This window comes from Palaemon carinicauda, chromosome 36 (assembly GCF_036898095.1).
Source record: "Palaemon carinicauda isolate YSFRI2023 chromosome 36, ASM3689809v2, whole genome shotgun sequence".
Lineage (NCBI taxonomy): Eukaryota > Metazoa > Arthropoda > Malacostraca > Decapoda > Palaemonidae > Palaemon > Palaemon carinicauda.
Genome location: NC_090760.1, coordinates 21,956,482 through 21,972,690, shown reverse-complemented (window position 1 = coordinate 21,972,690; position 16,209 = coordinate 21,956,482). Strand labels below are relative to the sequence as shown.

General features: G+C 37.4%; 1 protein-coding gene across 1 annotated transcript in view; it reads right to left on the bottom strand.

Annotated features, from left to right (window-relative positions):
- LOC137628804 (CDK5 regulatory subunit-associated protein 3) overlaps positions 1–16,209 on the bottom strand; it is a 178,340-nt gene that overhangs the window by 99,988 nt on the left and 62,143 nt on the right. Inside the window, exon 4 of the mRNA XM_068360028.1 lies at positions 3,316–3,453. Coding sequence (XP_068216129.1) covers positions 3,316–3,453 — 138 coding nt within the window. The remainder of the gene's footprint in view (positions 1–3,315; positions 3,454–16,209) is intronic.

Below are 16,209 nucleotides of genomic sequence, written 5' to 3'. Positions count from 1 at the left end.
AGAGCGAGAGGACGAGAACTGTCCGGAGAATGTGAATGTTGGGAGTTCCACGGGGGGAACTCAGAGAGAATGCCCCGTGAATGAGTGTGTGATCGATTTGTGTGGCCGGAGTGTGGGTGAGCTTGTTGCTGGACAAAAATCTGAACCTTGGATCGAACAGGTCAAGAGGTGCGTGAGAGTTGCGAGTAGCAAACTCCCGGATTTCTTGCGCATGCGAAGAGATGAGTTCTTCATCGAAGACGATATCCTATTTTATAAGTATGAGAAGAGACCGGGAGATATCCGATCTCGCGTTGTTCTCCCTTCCTCTTTGATAGAGAAAGCCACCCATGTAATTCATGTAGGTCCTTACGCAGGACATGTAGGTATAGAGAGGTCCTTGAGAAGGGCCAGAGAGTCATTTTTTTGGTTAGGGATGAAAAAAGACATTGTTAGGTTTATTAATAAGTGTCATGTGTGTAACACTATGCGGAACCACAACCATGTGATCCCGAAGGCCAGAACATGGTCAATAGTGCCTGTTAAGTTTAATAGAGTGCATATGGACGTCTTGGGTCCATTCCCCCTCGGTGACGGGCAGTTTAAGTACGTGTGTGTGTTTGTAGATGCATTCACACGCTTCACACACACGTATGCAATGGTGGACAAAACCGCAGTGTCGGTTGCGAAGGCGTTGTGTTCCTTCAGAGTGAGGTACGGATGTCCACGTACATTGATAAGTGACAATGGTAGAGAGTTTTTGAATGAAGTGTGCAAGGGGGTAACCCAGATCATGAAAATAGATCATTTCACGATCGCCTCTTATCGGCCATCAGCAAATGGGCTCGTCGAGTCCCATAACCGAGAGGTGACAAATATTTTAAGGTATCTTGTGGGGGACAATCCAAACCAGTGGGTGGAAATGTTGCCGTGGGCGGAGTTCGCCCTAAATACGGCATATAATGGCTCTATTAGGGATACACCGTTTTTTATGCTTTTTGCGCAGGACCCTGTGTTGCCGTATACTGTTGTCATGGACCCCCACACCCTGCCATTATACAACACAGAACAATATCGGGTGATGATGTGTAATTTGGCTCGGAGGGTGTTTCAGATAACCCAAAAGTACTTGCTGAGGGCCAATGAGAAGTATCAGACGAAATACGATCAGCGTTTCCGAACGTGCACGTCTGATATACAGATAGGGGACAGAATCTATCTAAAAAGGTTGGAACCGAGGAAGCATAAACTGGAAGCCTCATATGTTGGACCGTATCGTGTAAAAGAAATTAAAGCCGATACGGCGGTCTTCCAACACATCCGGACCGGGACCAAAGGCGAGTATCACCTTTCGCATATGCGTCCGGTCCGAGAGGACTTGGTGTGGTATTTGAATAAGCCGGTGCCACCTTACCCCGGGCTACCTGGCTACTTGGGGGAGGAAGGTGAGGAGGAGACACAAGCATGTGTCCGTGCCGTCCTTCGAGCACGAGAGAGTGCGAGAGGACATGGGTCTTGAGATAATGTCTACCACGAGGTGATTGAGGTCATAAAAATCAGGTTTCTTTTACGTATGTTCATTCCGAGTGTTTTGTGAAAAGAGGTTTTAAATTTTGTTTCCGTTTTTTTTGGTTTTGTTCTAAGCATATCACGAGTATGTCATTCATCATACTGAGAAATTTCTGTTGCATTTATGTTTATGTTGAAAATAATTCAAATTTCATTATTTTGTTTTGATACTGATTTTGCTATTACCAATGGTTTTATGTGTTTTTCCAGTTTGTTGTACTGTATTGAAAAAAAATTTCATTTGTCTCTGTGGAGGTTTTCGGTGCTATTACAGGTAATTGCTAATCATGGGTTGAAAATTGAACATCATTACTTATGTTTTTGTTTTTCAGGAGAAATAATATTGCTCGGTTATTGATAAGTGTTTTTCTTTTTATTATTATTCACAGTTTGAGTTTGCTCCTTATTGCAGTGTCACGGATGTGTTAGAAATGGTTTTCTTATAATGGTAAATGTGTCAAAGAGTGCTGGGATTGTAAGTTATTCATTTTGATTTCTCTTAATTTTTATCATTTTCTTTATTTTGTGTATGTAATGATTTGTCGGTTCATATAAAGATTTTATTGCATTGAAGGAACTGTTGGTAAAACATTATTATTTTTCTGATTTTGTGCTCCAAATTTCGGTGATGATGTATTAAACCTGAATTTTGTGTTTCTGTATGACCTATTGTGGGCGTGATATTCATCTTTGTGTAACTTGCAATTGTAACACGCCAACCGGCCCTCTGATTTTGATTTAGGTTTTTAATTTTAATTTTTGCATGCTCCCGAAGAGGATGGTACTCAGCGGCAACGTCTAGTGGAAAAAGAAAGCTTGTGTTCAGTGGGAAAAAAAACAATGATTAGAAAAGTTTCATAAAAAAAAGAGGGAAAAAAAAATTGTTTTAGAAAAAAAATCTGATAATTGTGAATTATACGGGACGTAAAAAGAATTTAAGGAGGGAGTGATAAACCGGTTGTAGTTTAGTGCTGGGTTAGTGTAACGGTCTTCCCCTTGTTAGAGAAAGCCCTCGCCGGCACTATGAGAATGTCGTTATCGGCGTGGCTTGAGCACTCAAAAAATATTCATTAAAAGTTAGCATCCCCAAAATCTCTCCCGATTGGCTGTCATGAGACTTTCGGGTCAAAACAGCCAATCATTGATCAGGCATCGCGATGCCCATCTATGGGCGATGGGGAAATTGCCTATAGGGTTAGTCTGGTTTTGGAGGTCGACAGAGAGTGTCAGGTGCCACGATGTGTGCCAACCGAGTACCATTTTTCTGAGGGCTTTTTCTTAGTAACGTAACGTAATCATAATTAAGGGCGCCCTTGTAAACTTAAGATAATACAGCATGTGTCAAATGATCAACTCGGCTATTATTTGTGCATGACCCCCCTCTCAAATTGTGTTAACTATAAAATGGATTTTCTCTATCTTTGTTTCCCCCCAAGATGTGAAGTTTGAACCCCCTTATTACGACCTAGATTGGGTCATATATATATATATATATATATATATATATATATATATATATATATATATATATATATATATATATATATATATATATACATATATATCTATATCTATATATATAGTATATATATATATATATATATACAGTATATATATATATAAATATATATATATATATATATATATATATATATATATATATATATATATATATATATATATATATATATATATATATATATATATATATATATATATATATATATAAACTATGCATATTTAAGAGCAAATGTGAAAAAACCATACCTGTTGTGTCTGAACTCCCTTCAAAACTTGTCGCTTTATGCCTGGAATCTCGTAGTTGATGAATCGAGTTAAAAGTTGACCAGCTTCAGCTAAATAAACATTATCCTTCTCATAAAGCTTAATAATCTCTTGCCAATCCTGTAAATGAAAATACAAAAATGTAGTTGGTGTTGATAAGTGCAATACCGTAACATGTCAAATATTAACTACAAGAGACAGCATACAGTTATCTCTAATCATCTAACAGTGTTAAATGAAGATTAGAAAAAAATAAAAAAGATTAAAATTATATTTCCTTTATGGTAAGAGAGGTTATATATATGATTTAATGTGTAAAAATATAAAAAAACAAACAAATTATGCTTACAACGTGGCTTTTCTGCTAAATATATGAAAAAGACAATTCTAAACTGGCAAAAATTATTGATAAGAGTCCAATTATTTACTACACTTGCCATACCCACTGACAAGGAGATAGATAAAAAAAACTACAAATTTAAAACCCAATTTGTATTTTTCCTTGCTATACAAGCCTGAGGCATTGAATGGGTTACTCCTAGTCCCGTTTTCTACGACCACACAATTAAATAAAAAAGGGTTTGGCTGTAGGCCTATCATGATTGGTTACCTAGCAACCACAATGCTGGGCAGTGTTATATGTGGCTGCCAGTAGGTGTCATTTATCTTTTGGTCATCATTACGATAAGACCTCTCCCCTCTTCTCTCCACATTCATGACTTGAATAATTCACATGGATTATCTTTACAGTGCTTAGTGCATGTCTTTTCTTTGACATTATCACTAAGTGTGCTTATCATTATCTGAGCTACGCTTGTTCTTAACAATGTTTAATGCCGTGACATATGATGTTCTTTTAAATGTCCATGCGATTATTGTAGTGAGTGGCTGTCTTCCCAGTGGGAGAGAATTTTCGATGCAAGAAACAAACTAAGAGAAAATCGTTCTCCTTCCAGTAATGGTACGATGCGTAAGATGTTTCCGGCGTCGAAAGATATCCCCTATCCTGCTCCTTCATGTTAGGAGCTTTTTGAGGATCCAACTTCGGAGGATGGCGGCATTTTCTAATAATGGACAAAATATGAAATATCTTAGAAACAATGTTTCCAAGCGGATGATCTGAATATCTTTTTTCACACTGAAGAAGACTGACTTTGTGGCCGGTATCCCCTACTTTGATATTAAAAATTCAAAAAATTGTACCTTCCCTTAAAGTAAGACTTAGGTGATGGTAACTATGTCTCATGTATGATTTCTTCATACAAAAATGATGGATATTAAGATAATCTTCCACCAACTTATGATGCTTGTAGAAGCAGTCACTGCAGGAGGAATTTGATTTTAATCAGTTTGTGCATATGGTTTGATAAGTAATGTATGCAAGTTTTGAAAATTTTCCTGTTTGTGTAGCAGATAACTGCAAATTTTCAGGAAATCTTTCACATTTGGAAACAAGAACCAAAATTTGCACATACAGTGAACCCTCGTTTATCGCGGTAGATAGGTTCCAGACCCGGCCGCGATAGGTGAAAATCCGCGAAGTAGTGACACCATATTTACCTATTTATTTCAACATGTATATGCAGACTTTTAAAACCTTCCCTTGTACGTAGTACTGTTAACAAACTACCCTTTAATGTACAGAACACTTAATGCATGTACTAATGTACCCTAAACTAAAACAGGCACAAATATTAAAGGCGACTTTATATCATGCGTTTCCTAAACACGGCAAAAAGCACGATAAAAAAATGGCAACCAATGTTTTGTTTACGTTTATCTCTGATTATTATGAAGAAACAAACGCATTTACACATTTGTGTATAGGTTAGTTTTTGCATCGATTATATTGATTATTCAGTACAGTATGTTGATTTGGTTATTACTAATGTTTTACTTAATTTTTCTTAGGACTTCCAAATGAAATGATTTTCTTTATGACGCCGCCTGAAACGATGGCGTCATAAAGTACGCTCAGTAAACAAACTAAGGAATTTAACGCGCATGATGAAAGTGATAAATAATGATATTACAGTAAAAGCTTTTATAAAATATGTTATTACAAATATTATTTACCGTATCTATATAAAATCATACATACGTAGCAAAGCAGGAAAACAATCTACGAGAGAGAGAGAGAGCCTTACCTTATTGCCTTATTTCCTTATTTTTTGTTTGGGTTCCCCCAGGTCCCTCAGTGTGAGGCACCTCGTATATCCACCAGAGAGTTGCTAATACATCTTCCGGTGTATTTTGCATCTTCCAGTCTTGGATGGTCTGGGATGCATCTTAGGTATTTATCGAGCTTATTTTTAAACGCATCTACGCTCACTCCTAATATGTTTCTTAGATGAGCTGGCAGCACATTAAATAGTCGCTGCATTATCGATGCTGGTGCGTAGTGGATTAATGTCCTGTGCGCCTTCCTCAGTTTACCTGGAATGCTTTTTGGCACTATTAATCTACCTCGGCTTGCTCTTTCTGATACTTTAAGCTCCATGATGTTTTCAGCAATTCCTTCTATTTGCTTCCATGCTTGTATTATCATGTAGCGTTCTCTTCTCCTTTCTAGACTGTATAGTTTTAAAAATTGCAGTCTTTCCCAGTAATCAAGGTCCTTAACTTCTTCTATTCTAGCAGTATAGGACCTTTGTACACTCTCTATTTGCGCAATATCCTTTTGGTAGTGTGGGTACCATATCACATTGCAGTACTCGAGTGTACTACGCACATAGGTTTTGTAAAGCATAATCATGTGTTCAGCTTTTCTTGTTTTAAAGTGTCTGAATAACATTCCCATTTTTGCTTTACATTTAGCCAACAGTGTTGCTATTTGGTCGTTGCATAACATATTCCTATTTAAAATTACACCAAGGTCTTTAATTGCTTCCTTGTTTGTGATTGTCTCATTATTAGGTCCCTTGTATGCATACACCATTCCTTCTCTGTTTCCATAATTTATTGATTCGAATTTATCGGAGTTAAATACCATCCTATTTATCTCCGCCCATTCATATATTTTGTTTAGATCTCTTTGTAGTGAGTTCCTATCTTCATCACAAGTAATTTCTCTACTTATTCTTGTGTCATCGGCGAAACTTCTCACTACGGAGTTTTCAACATCACAGTCTATGTCTGAGATCATAATAACAAATAGCAGTGCAGCTAATACCGTACCTTGGGGCACACCAGATATTACCTGGGCTTCATCTGATTTCTCGTCATTTGCAACCACTATCTGTTTTCTGTTTTGCAGGAATTCTTTTACCCATTTTCCTATCTTTCCCACAATATTATGCTTTCTCATTTTTTTCTCCAATATGTTATGGTCTACCTTGTCAAAGGCTTTTGCAAAATCTAGATAGATCACATCTGTGTCTTTTTCATTTATCATATTATTGTATATGTTTTCATAGTGAGCTATCAGTTGGGTCTGTGTACTTTTTCCAGGTACGAAACCGTGTTGACCCATATTAAACAAATTATTTTTGACCAAATGGTTCATTATTTTCTTTTTTATTACCCTCTCATACACTTTCATAATATGTGATGTTAGACTAACAGGTCTATAATTGCTTGCCTCTAGTCTTGATCCACTTTTGAAGATAGGGGTTATATAAGCTAATTTATGTTTAACATATATCTCGCTCATATCTATACTCTGTCTTAGCAGTATTGCAAGTGGCTTCGCGATAGTGTTTGCAGTTTTTTTTAACAAAATCGCAGGAACTCCATCTGGTCCGGCTGCCGATCCATTTTTAATTTCGTTTATAGCCGTGACAATATCTGCTTCATTAATATCTATATCCGTTAGATATTCAACATTTTCTTCTCTCATTTCTGTTTCATTATTCTCATTCGCAATTCTTGGCGTGAACTCACTCTCATATTTTTCTGCTAATATGTTGCATATTTCCTTTTTTTCATTCGTTAGCCGTCCTTCAATTCTTAGAGGGCCTATTTCTATTCTCCTTTTATTCATCTTTTTTGCATAGGAGTAAAGTACTTTGGGGTTTCTTTTTATATTTTGAAGTGTCCTTTCTTCTAAGTCCCTTTTTTCATTTTCTTTCGACTGTATAATCTTTTGTTCTGCATTTTCTATCTTACATTTTATTTCCCTCATTTTCCACACATTTTTTTCTTTTGCAAGATTTTTCTTCCACTTTTTAATTTTCTGAAATAAGATTCTTCTGTCTCTTGGTATGCACGTCTTTTGTTTATTGTTTTTTTTTCGGTACATATTTTTCAACAATTTTCTCCAGTATTTTGTACAGTATATCCGTATTTACCTGTATATTATCACTTATAAATACATTTTTCCATTCTTTATTCAGTTCTTCATTTATTTCTGACCATTTTATATTCATACTGTAAAAGTTATATTTTCCATATCCTTCCCAAAGTTTTGTGCTTTTATTAATTCTGTGATCACTTGCTTTGGAATGAACTATCAATTCTATGACATTGTGGTCTGAAATTCCCGTGTTATACACTATTATTTCTTTAACATAATTCACCTCATTCACAAATACTAGATCTAGGACATTTTCCTTTCTTGTTGGAATGTGGTTTATTTGTTGCATATTATGTTCTAATAGCATATCTTGAAGCTTTTCAAATTGCCTCTTATCTTCTGCGCTACTATTACTATCTTTTTTATATGTATACATACAACCACTTTCTTCTATCCGTTCTTTCCAATCCACGAAAGGAAAGTTAAAATCTCCGGATAGGAGTATATTCCAGTCTTTATGGTTTCTACATATATCATCTATTTTTTCTATTATTATGTCAAACTCCTTAGTGTTTGGGGGTCTGTAAACTACAATATTCATTAGTTTTTCAAATTCAAATTCTACCGCAATCAATTCACATTCTGTGTTGCTGTATTTTTCACATACTTTTCCTTGATTTGTGTCTCTTCCATATACTGCGGTTCCCCCTTGATTCCTATTTTTTCTGTCTGATCTATAAGTTTGGAAACCCTTTATCTGGTCATCACTGCCAGTCTCTTGGGAATACCATGTTTCACTTATATTTAATATATCTATTTTTTCAATTTGGGTTAGTTCTTCTAAGAACTCTATTTTCCTTTTAGAGTTACTCGTGACTAAACCCTGTGCATTCATTACTATTATGGTTTGTGTTTCATCCCCATTATTTAATATTGGTAATAATATGGATTCTCCCATGCTTCCTTCCTGTTCTGATATGATGTTCTTTTCTTCATTTCCCGGAATTCTGCCATTAAAAAATCCAACTTTTCTATTATATTTGCTCTTTCGCCTTCATATTTATTTGTGTGTGTATACCTGCAACTGTCCCCATATCTGCACCAACCCCTGGCATTATAGATGCATTCTTTGTAGTTGGGCTCTAAATGTGCAGGTTTGGGTTGAAAGGCCTCATATCTTGGGGCTCTTGGTTCAAAGCGCGGTATATACACGGCCTGCTTTTTTGTTTCTTTTTTGCTTTCATTTTTCTTTTCAGTTTGCTGAGTATTCTTACTTTCATTCATGGTTGCAGGATGCATATATCGACATTTTTTGTTGTAAATGCATCCTCTTCCTTCTTTTAGGTTTTTGCATATTTTTGGATGGAGATCTCTGCATTCGTCTCCATATCCGTCTAAATACGCACATTTACCATATATTTCATAATTATGGCATATCTTTGGATGCTTGTAGTAGCATCTTTCGCCAAATCTGCAATTCCCTCTTTTCAGCATATTGCAGACTATATCCTTCTTTTCTATTTTTTCTTGTTCTTGCTCTTCCCTAAAATTATGTAGGTCCGGGTAGAGTCTCTTGGGTCTATTATTTGTTTCCATCTGGTAATTTATTTCTTCATAAGTATGTTGTTGGATGGCATCATAGGTTATATCAATGATTTCTTCTGCATCCTTACACATATCCTGTTCAGAGAGAGAGAGAAAGAGAGAGAGAGAGAGAGAGAGAGAGAGAGAGAGAGAGAGAGAGAGAGAGAGAGAGAGAGAGAGAGTTGTTTTACATACGTAAATGTAAATTTTAAACAAAAAAAAATAGCCCCATTTCATATAAAATAGATTATAAATATTTTACTTTATCATATTACAGTAGTCTGTAAAATACTGTAAAGTTCAGTACAGTATGTTGTTGTTATAGTCGTGGCGATGAAATTCTCACGAAACAAAAACACGCCATTTGATTACAACAGCTGATTCATTCTCTCTCTCTCTCTCTCTCTCTCTCTCTCTCTCTCTCTCTCTCTCTCTCTCTCTCTCTCTCTCTCTCTCTCTCTCTCTCTCTTCGTGTTATACAATACTTACATTTAGATGAAGAAACCAAAATTAGTTTTCTTAGTGTCAATTAAATACGAAACAAAAAAATTAGGCCGAGTCTACATCCATTTCAATCATAGCTAAAAATACGGCATCCGATTTCATCAGCAAACCACTATTTTTTTGGAAATATCATTTTATTCTAGAAAATTGCCACTCTTTAAATAGTTAATTGCACATTAAGAAAGCGTGTTCTTTTGTTTTTAAATTTCGGGTGTGTTTTAAAAATTGAGTATTGTTGACTTCTTTTTGTTTTACTTTTGGCTGTGATTAGATCAGCTGTCATCTAGCTGCCGCTCTTGAGTGTGTACGAATACACTAACAAAGTATTGTTTATACCATTTCTTAACTTATTCAAACCGTCTACAGTATACAGTTGATATTACATAAGCACCAATGTGTTATAACCTATCAAATTTTTTTGTTTATTACATTTAAACCCCCCCCCCCTCTCTCTCTCTCTCTCTCTCTCTCTCTCTCTCTCTCTCTCTCTCTCTCTCTCTCTCTCTCTCTACCTACCTATCTCTATCTCTCTCTCTCTCTCTCTCTCTCTCTCTCTCTCTCTCTCTCTCTCTCTCTCTCTACCTCTCTCTCTCTCTCTCTCTACCTCTCTCTCTCTCTCTCTCTGTGGGCTACTTTTCACTACCTCTCATTCCTTACCTCTTTATATCTCTCTAATAAATGATATCTTTGTTGCTCCTCAAAGTTTCATTTATATTGAAAATCAATCATGATTCAATTTTCCTTACTTTCTCCAATCTGCACCATCGGTCACATCGCGGTATTTTTTATATTTCCGGAAAATCCGCGATATATGTATATACATGGGTTATGAAAAAAATCCGCGATATATGTATACACATGGGTTATGAAAAAAATCCGCGAAGTGGTGAATCCGCGATGGTCGAACCGCGAAGTAGCGAGGGTTCACTGTAAACTACTTGGTGATTACTCTCTTGATAAAACCCATTAGCCACCTAAAAAGTCAAGATGACAGCCATATTTCGGGAACCCGAATGGGAGGAGCCAGAATAAGCGTATTGATTCGCAGGAGTAGGAGGTTTGGGTTTCTTTCCCTTCACAGTAAACTCCTAGGGGAAAGAATCCTTCTTCGATATCTTCTTCCGGCATTTACCAAATCACGCCCATTGGGAGGGCGACCACTCCCTACAATCATTACATGAAGACTTCTCCATGCAAGAGTGACCCCTGCATGAAGGGCAGAGACCGTGAGGGTCCATCTCCTTGGCGGACATGAAGGTGCCGCAGGGGCGACCTTCCTTCCCAGGACAGGTTCGCATAATGAACCTTCACAGGCAAGCACTCCTGAAAAGAAAAAGTAAAGCCAAAGCAAAGAAAAAGCATAAATTCAAACCAGCCAGTTCTAAATATAGGAAGTATTTTTCCCCACTATTTTGGGAGAGAGAGACAGCACGTCTACACTCTACTGAGCCAAATTGAAAAGTGACGGCTGGTCGCCGGTACGCGGGGAATGGGGGAGTGGTCACCCACTACCCCCCCTACTGCTAACTAGCAGAAGGAGGGGGCTCAGTAGTTGAAAAAGCTATCGGCTAGTTTTCAGCTTTGCCGAAATTGATATCCTACTAAAGAGGACGTAATGGTTTGCATTGTGTCGGAACAAAATAAACTTAATACAGCTTTTAGATGTCGCTGGGTGTGCTTCCCCATAATGTATACAACTTGGATTTTCTGTGCATGCTCCATGACTATTTTTTCCACAGTGGGCACAAACAGCTGGCTTATTACTTATTTTTTCCTTGCACTTCTAGCTTAAATAGCCATACATTTGGCAATAATAACATCGCAATGGTGAAGGATGTATGGTTTCACCTTCAAAGATAGCCAACCAGCTTTAATTACATTAGGTAATCTGCATTGATCAAATGTTATAATCAAAATACCAAGAGGATAATGTTGTTCTCCAACTCTCTTTCTCATTCTGACTACTCTTACTACTCCGTTTTTCAGTTCATCCTCAATTTCTTTTTCCTCTATGTCTACCAATGATGGAGCATATATCACACCCCTACTCTGGTTGAAACTGGGGTGCGAAATGTATTTGACACTGACCATATAATGTTGAAGTGTTTTTAATCCTTCGCTTTGTATTGGGGATAGTGTCTCTATCAAGAGACTTCCATTTCCCTGTGGAAGAATTTTTGGTCCCCTCCACATATATTATCTATTTCACTATTGGCTTTAAAAACATTCACATGCTCTTGTCTTCCATTATCAAATTCCAAAAATAATTTTTTTTTCATAATCCACTACTTCATAGTAACCAGGTAATACTACTTTTATATATTTTTCTGTACTGTCATAATTTCTCACTCTCTCTCTTCTTCTTTAGTGTTTTTCTTATAAGCATTCTTTACATAATGTGAATAAAGTTCTAATGTTACAATATTAGAACCTGAATTGGAGCTGTCTATACCGAGGTCCATGTTTGTATTCTCGAGGTCGTCAACGGAGGGGTTGGTTTCTATAGAACAAGGAAAGCCGGGTAATCCACCTCTTATCGGAGGATGTCAGTCGTATCCCATGTGGCCTAACACGAGAAGAGCTTTCAGCGGGAAACCAGTTCTCTATTAGAGAGGGGCTGCCTCTCTTTAGGTGGGCGTACACTGGTCGGTGGGGGTAGTTAGCCCCTACCACCGATGACTCCAATGCCTGGTGTCACCCATTACCCACAAATATGGGTGACTTAAATCTGGATCACTGGAGCTCAACTCTTAACAGACATGGTCTGCACCCAATGAGGTCTGCCAGAGGGTGATGGCGTCTAAATAGGTACAGATTGAGATGCCATGCCATCCATCCCACACTGTGCCAAATCCAAAGAAGCACCCAAAGTATAATCAAACAAGCAAAAGTCATCAACGAGTTCATGCCCAAAAGGAGGAGATTGGAGAGTCAAAGAAATAACCAAAAAAAAAAGAGAAAGTGCTGACTAATTTAGTTGGATCAAAAATTGGGCAGCAAGGTCCAGTGGGAAAGCAGTTCCCACCATTCATCAGAGCGCAGCTGCTAATCCCGAACCCCCATATCCTTGTCAAGGCTTCAGCATCTGGGGGGATCAACCCTGGATATCTAGCTTTACTTAGACATGGAATACACTGACCTTTGATGTACACATCCGGGTCTGGATGTACTCCCCGAATAGAACAGAAATGGACAACGGCAGTTTTGCTTGTTGAAAACATAAATCCATTCATATCAGCCCATTGAATTATTTTGCCGATTGAGAGTTGTAATTTTCTCTCAACCATTGCCATTCTAGCTCCAGCAAATGATATAGAGAGATCATCCACAAATAGAGTTGGAGAAAATCTTTAGGAATGACTGAGGATATCCCATTTGTGGCTAGTGCAAATAAGGTTACACTCAGCACACTACCCTAAGGGACTCCCTCTTCCTGACATTTCCTCTCTGACAAAGTTTCATCTACTCTAACTTGAAAAAGGTTACACTCAGCACACTACCCTAAGGGACTCCCTCTTCCTGACATTTCCTCTCTGACAAAGTTTCATCTACTCTAACTTGAAAAAATCTATGTGAAACAAATGCTTGAATGAACAATGGTAGCTCCACTCTCAGTCCTAGATTATGAATGGTTTTAAGTATACCATATCTACATGTAGTATCATATCCCCATTCAAGGTGAAAAAAAATACTGTTACATGGTGCTATTTGGAAGGTAAAGTACACAAGAGAGTTGTGAAACCGGCAATGGTGTATGGAGCGGAGATGTGGGCAATAAAGAAGACAGAAGAGAAGAAGATGGATGTGGCAGAGATGAGAATATTGAGATGGATATTTGGGGTGACAAGAAGAGATAAGATATGGAATGAGGTAATTAGGGGTACCACAGGAGTTAGAAAACTATCAGATAAGATCCAAGAAAATAGACTGAGGGGGTATGGTTATGTCATGAGAAGAGATGAACAGTATATTGGGAGGAGAGTGAGGGAGACCAAAGCTAAGGTGGGTGGACTGTATCAAGGATGACCTTCAATCTAAGGGATTAACTGGTGATGAGGTGTGGAGAAAGCTGACCAGAAACATCGACCCCACATAGAAGTGGGAAAAGATGTAGACAAAGAAGAAGAAGGTGCTATTTGGAAGCAAAAGCTTCACAAAAAGAGGAATCAAGTTGTATCAACACATCTGTCGATGAATGCTTTTTCCAAAATCCACACTGGGTAAGTGATAAAATACCTTTCTTCTCCAGGTACCACACCAGTCTTGCGTTGACCATCTTCTCCCTGATCTTACATAAACAACATGTCAATACAATACGTTGATAGTTTGCTGCTAAGAACTTATCCTTCCCAGGTTTTAAAAATGCTAAAATAATGGCTAGTTCCCAAAACACTTGGATAACTATGATCATGCTATATTCTGTTAATAATTTTTTAGGGGGAGGGAGGGGATAATAATAATAATGAAAAAAAAAGAACAAAAAAAGAAGTGTAAGGGAAAAAAAATAATAAGACTGTCTCAAATCCCAAAGAAGACCCCATTAACCTTTCATGGAATTAATTTCTCCAACAATGACACCTGCAACAGCTGCTTCACTAATGTCCACACCCTACCTTATCATAAAGGGATGGTACGACTATGATTAGAGAGGCTCAAGTGTGTGCCAAACCCGCTTGATGGGACTGAGAGCATTACAAGAATACCATCATCCCCACTTTAATCATAGTGGCAGGCAAACCGGACAGAATGCCGAGTGTCCTATCTCTACGAAACCGGCCAACCCCTGGAATCCGAAGGTCAAGTATTTTGTTCGAGAATAGTCCTGTGTGCCAGTATGGAAATACTGACACTTTTAAGTGTCCGAACATTATTGGGTAGTTAGCAAGACTACCACAGCTCCCACAATTAATTTTGAAAAAAATTCCAATCCCGGATATGATGTTCTTTAAAAGAAAATTTGGACAGTGAAATAGGTAAGAGAATTTTGACAGCGAGGGTGAAGACAGTTGATAAATATGAAGGAGAGTGAAACAATTATAAGAAATAGGAATAGGATGAGAGACATTTAGAGTCAAACTGAAAAAAGAAAAATCCCCAGTTCGAGAGCCCTCTTGCCTGTCATCAAGCTATTTGCTGAACCTCTATAATCATTTCTAACAGCAATACAGTAACACAATTAGCACCCCAGAGAGGACTGTGTGCAATCAATATGAAATCTTCTTGCTTATTTTGGAAATCTTTGGCTAAATTTTGCAAATTACAATTGCAAGATGGTTGATTGCATATACAGTTTTTATTCAAATGTACTTTAAACTTCAGATAATTGAAATTCTGTGTTAAATATCTTAGTATCATAAGTTACACTATTATGAATATAGATTGTGATTGTTCTGATGCATCAGCAGAAGGGACATGGTATATATAATGAATAGCATAGTTAGTAAGATGTAAGCATATTGCAATAGGATGATAACTTTTCAATAGGATCTGAATTTCCATAGATGCGAATGGGTTTAAGGACATTAACACTCCATTGCATTACGTATGGGTTGAACATTATGGTAATAGAGATTGATTTCCACAGGACAGAGCGTTACTTCAGTTTATTTTGCTGCAGTTGGGTTTCTGTATACCTGTGTTAGCCTTACTTTTATTTATTTGGTTCTTTAGATATAGTTTCCTGATGTTTACTTTATCATTAATTTCCTGATTATCACTTGGATTATTTTCTAAGTTTTTCTTCAATATTTTGAGATAAAGAATGTCTGTTCCTTGCTACTTTATCCGACGATCAACATACATGCAACCAGCAATAAAGATTTCTAATTTACCATATTGAATTCTTTTTTTGTTTTTGACAATGATATTTTCATAATAAAATAAATTTTTGAACATACTTACCCGGTAGTTATATATATAGCTTTACGTCCCTGACGTCTAGCAGAAATTTCAAAACTCGCGGCAATCGCCGATTGGGTAGCCATGTGTACCACCGGTGCGCCCTCTATTAAGGTACCTGGAACCATTCCAGTGATTCCTCAGATCTTCCATGCCCATAGGTCTCTAGAGGGGAGGAGGGGGGGAATTAAATTATATATAACTACCGGGTAAGTATGTTAAAAAATCTATTTAATATGAAAATATCATTTTTAAACATCTGACTTACCCGGTACAGTAGTTATATATATAGCTGATTGACACCCTTGGTGGAGGGTCAGAGACAGCCGACATTGTTGGAATTTTACTTAAGAGTTAATAAACAAGCTTAAGGGTTCGTACCTGATAAGGAAGCTAACTTCAATGAATTCTTTCATTATGTCCGCTTTCCTTATGAGATCCAGCGATCCACCCAGGGGGCTGAAGACCTCTAGGAGCTGTTAAACTGGTATAAAAACCTCTATGTGACAGGACCTCCTCCAATACCCTTGTTCCGGGCGCTCTCAAGGAACGAAATAATCACCTGACTAAAATCAATGATTGTGGAAGATTGTCGTCCAATCTCCACAAACAACCATAAAAATACAAGTGTTCCAAGAGAAGAAAAGGGTATTAGG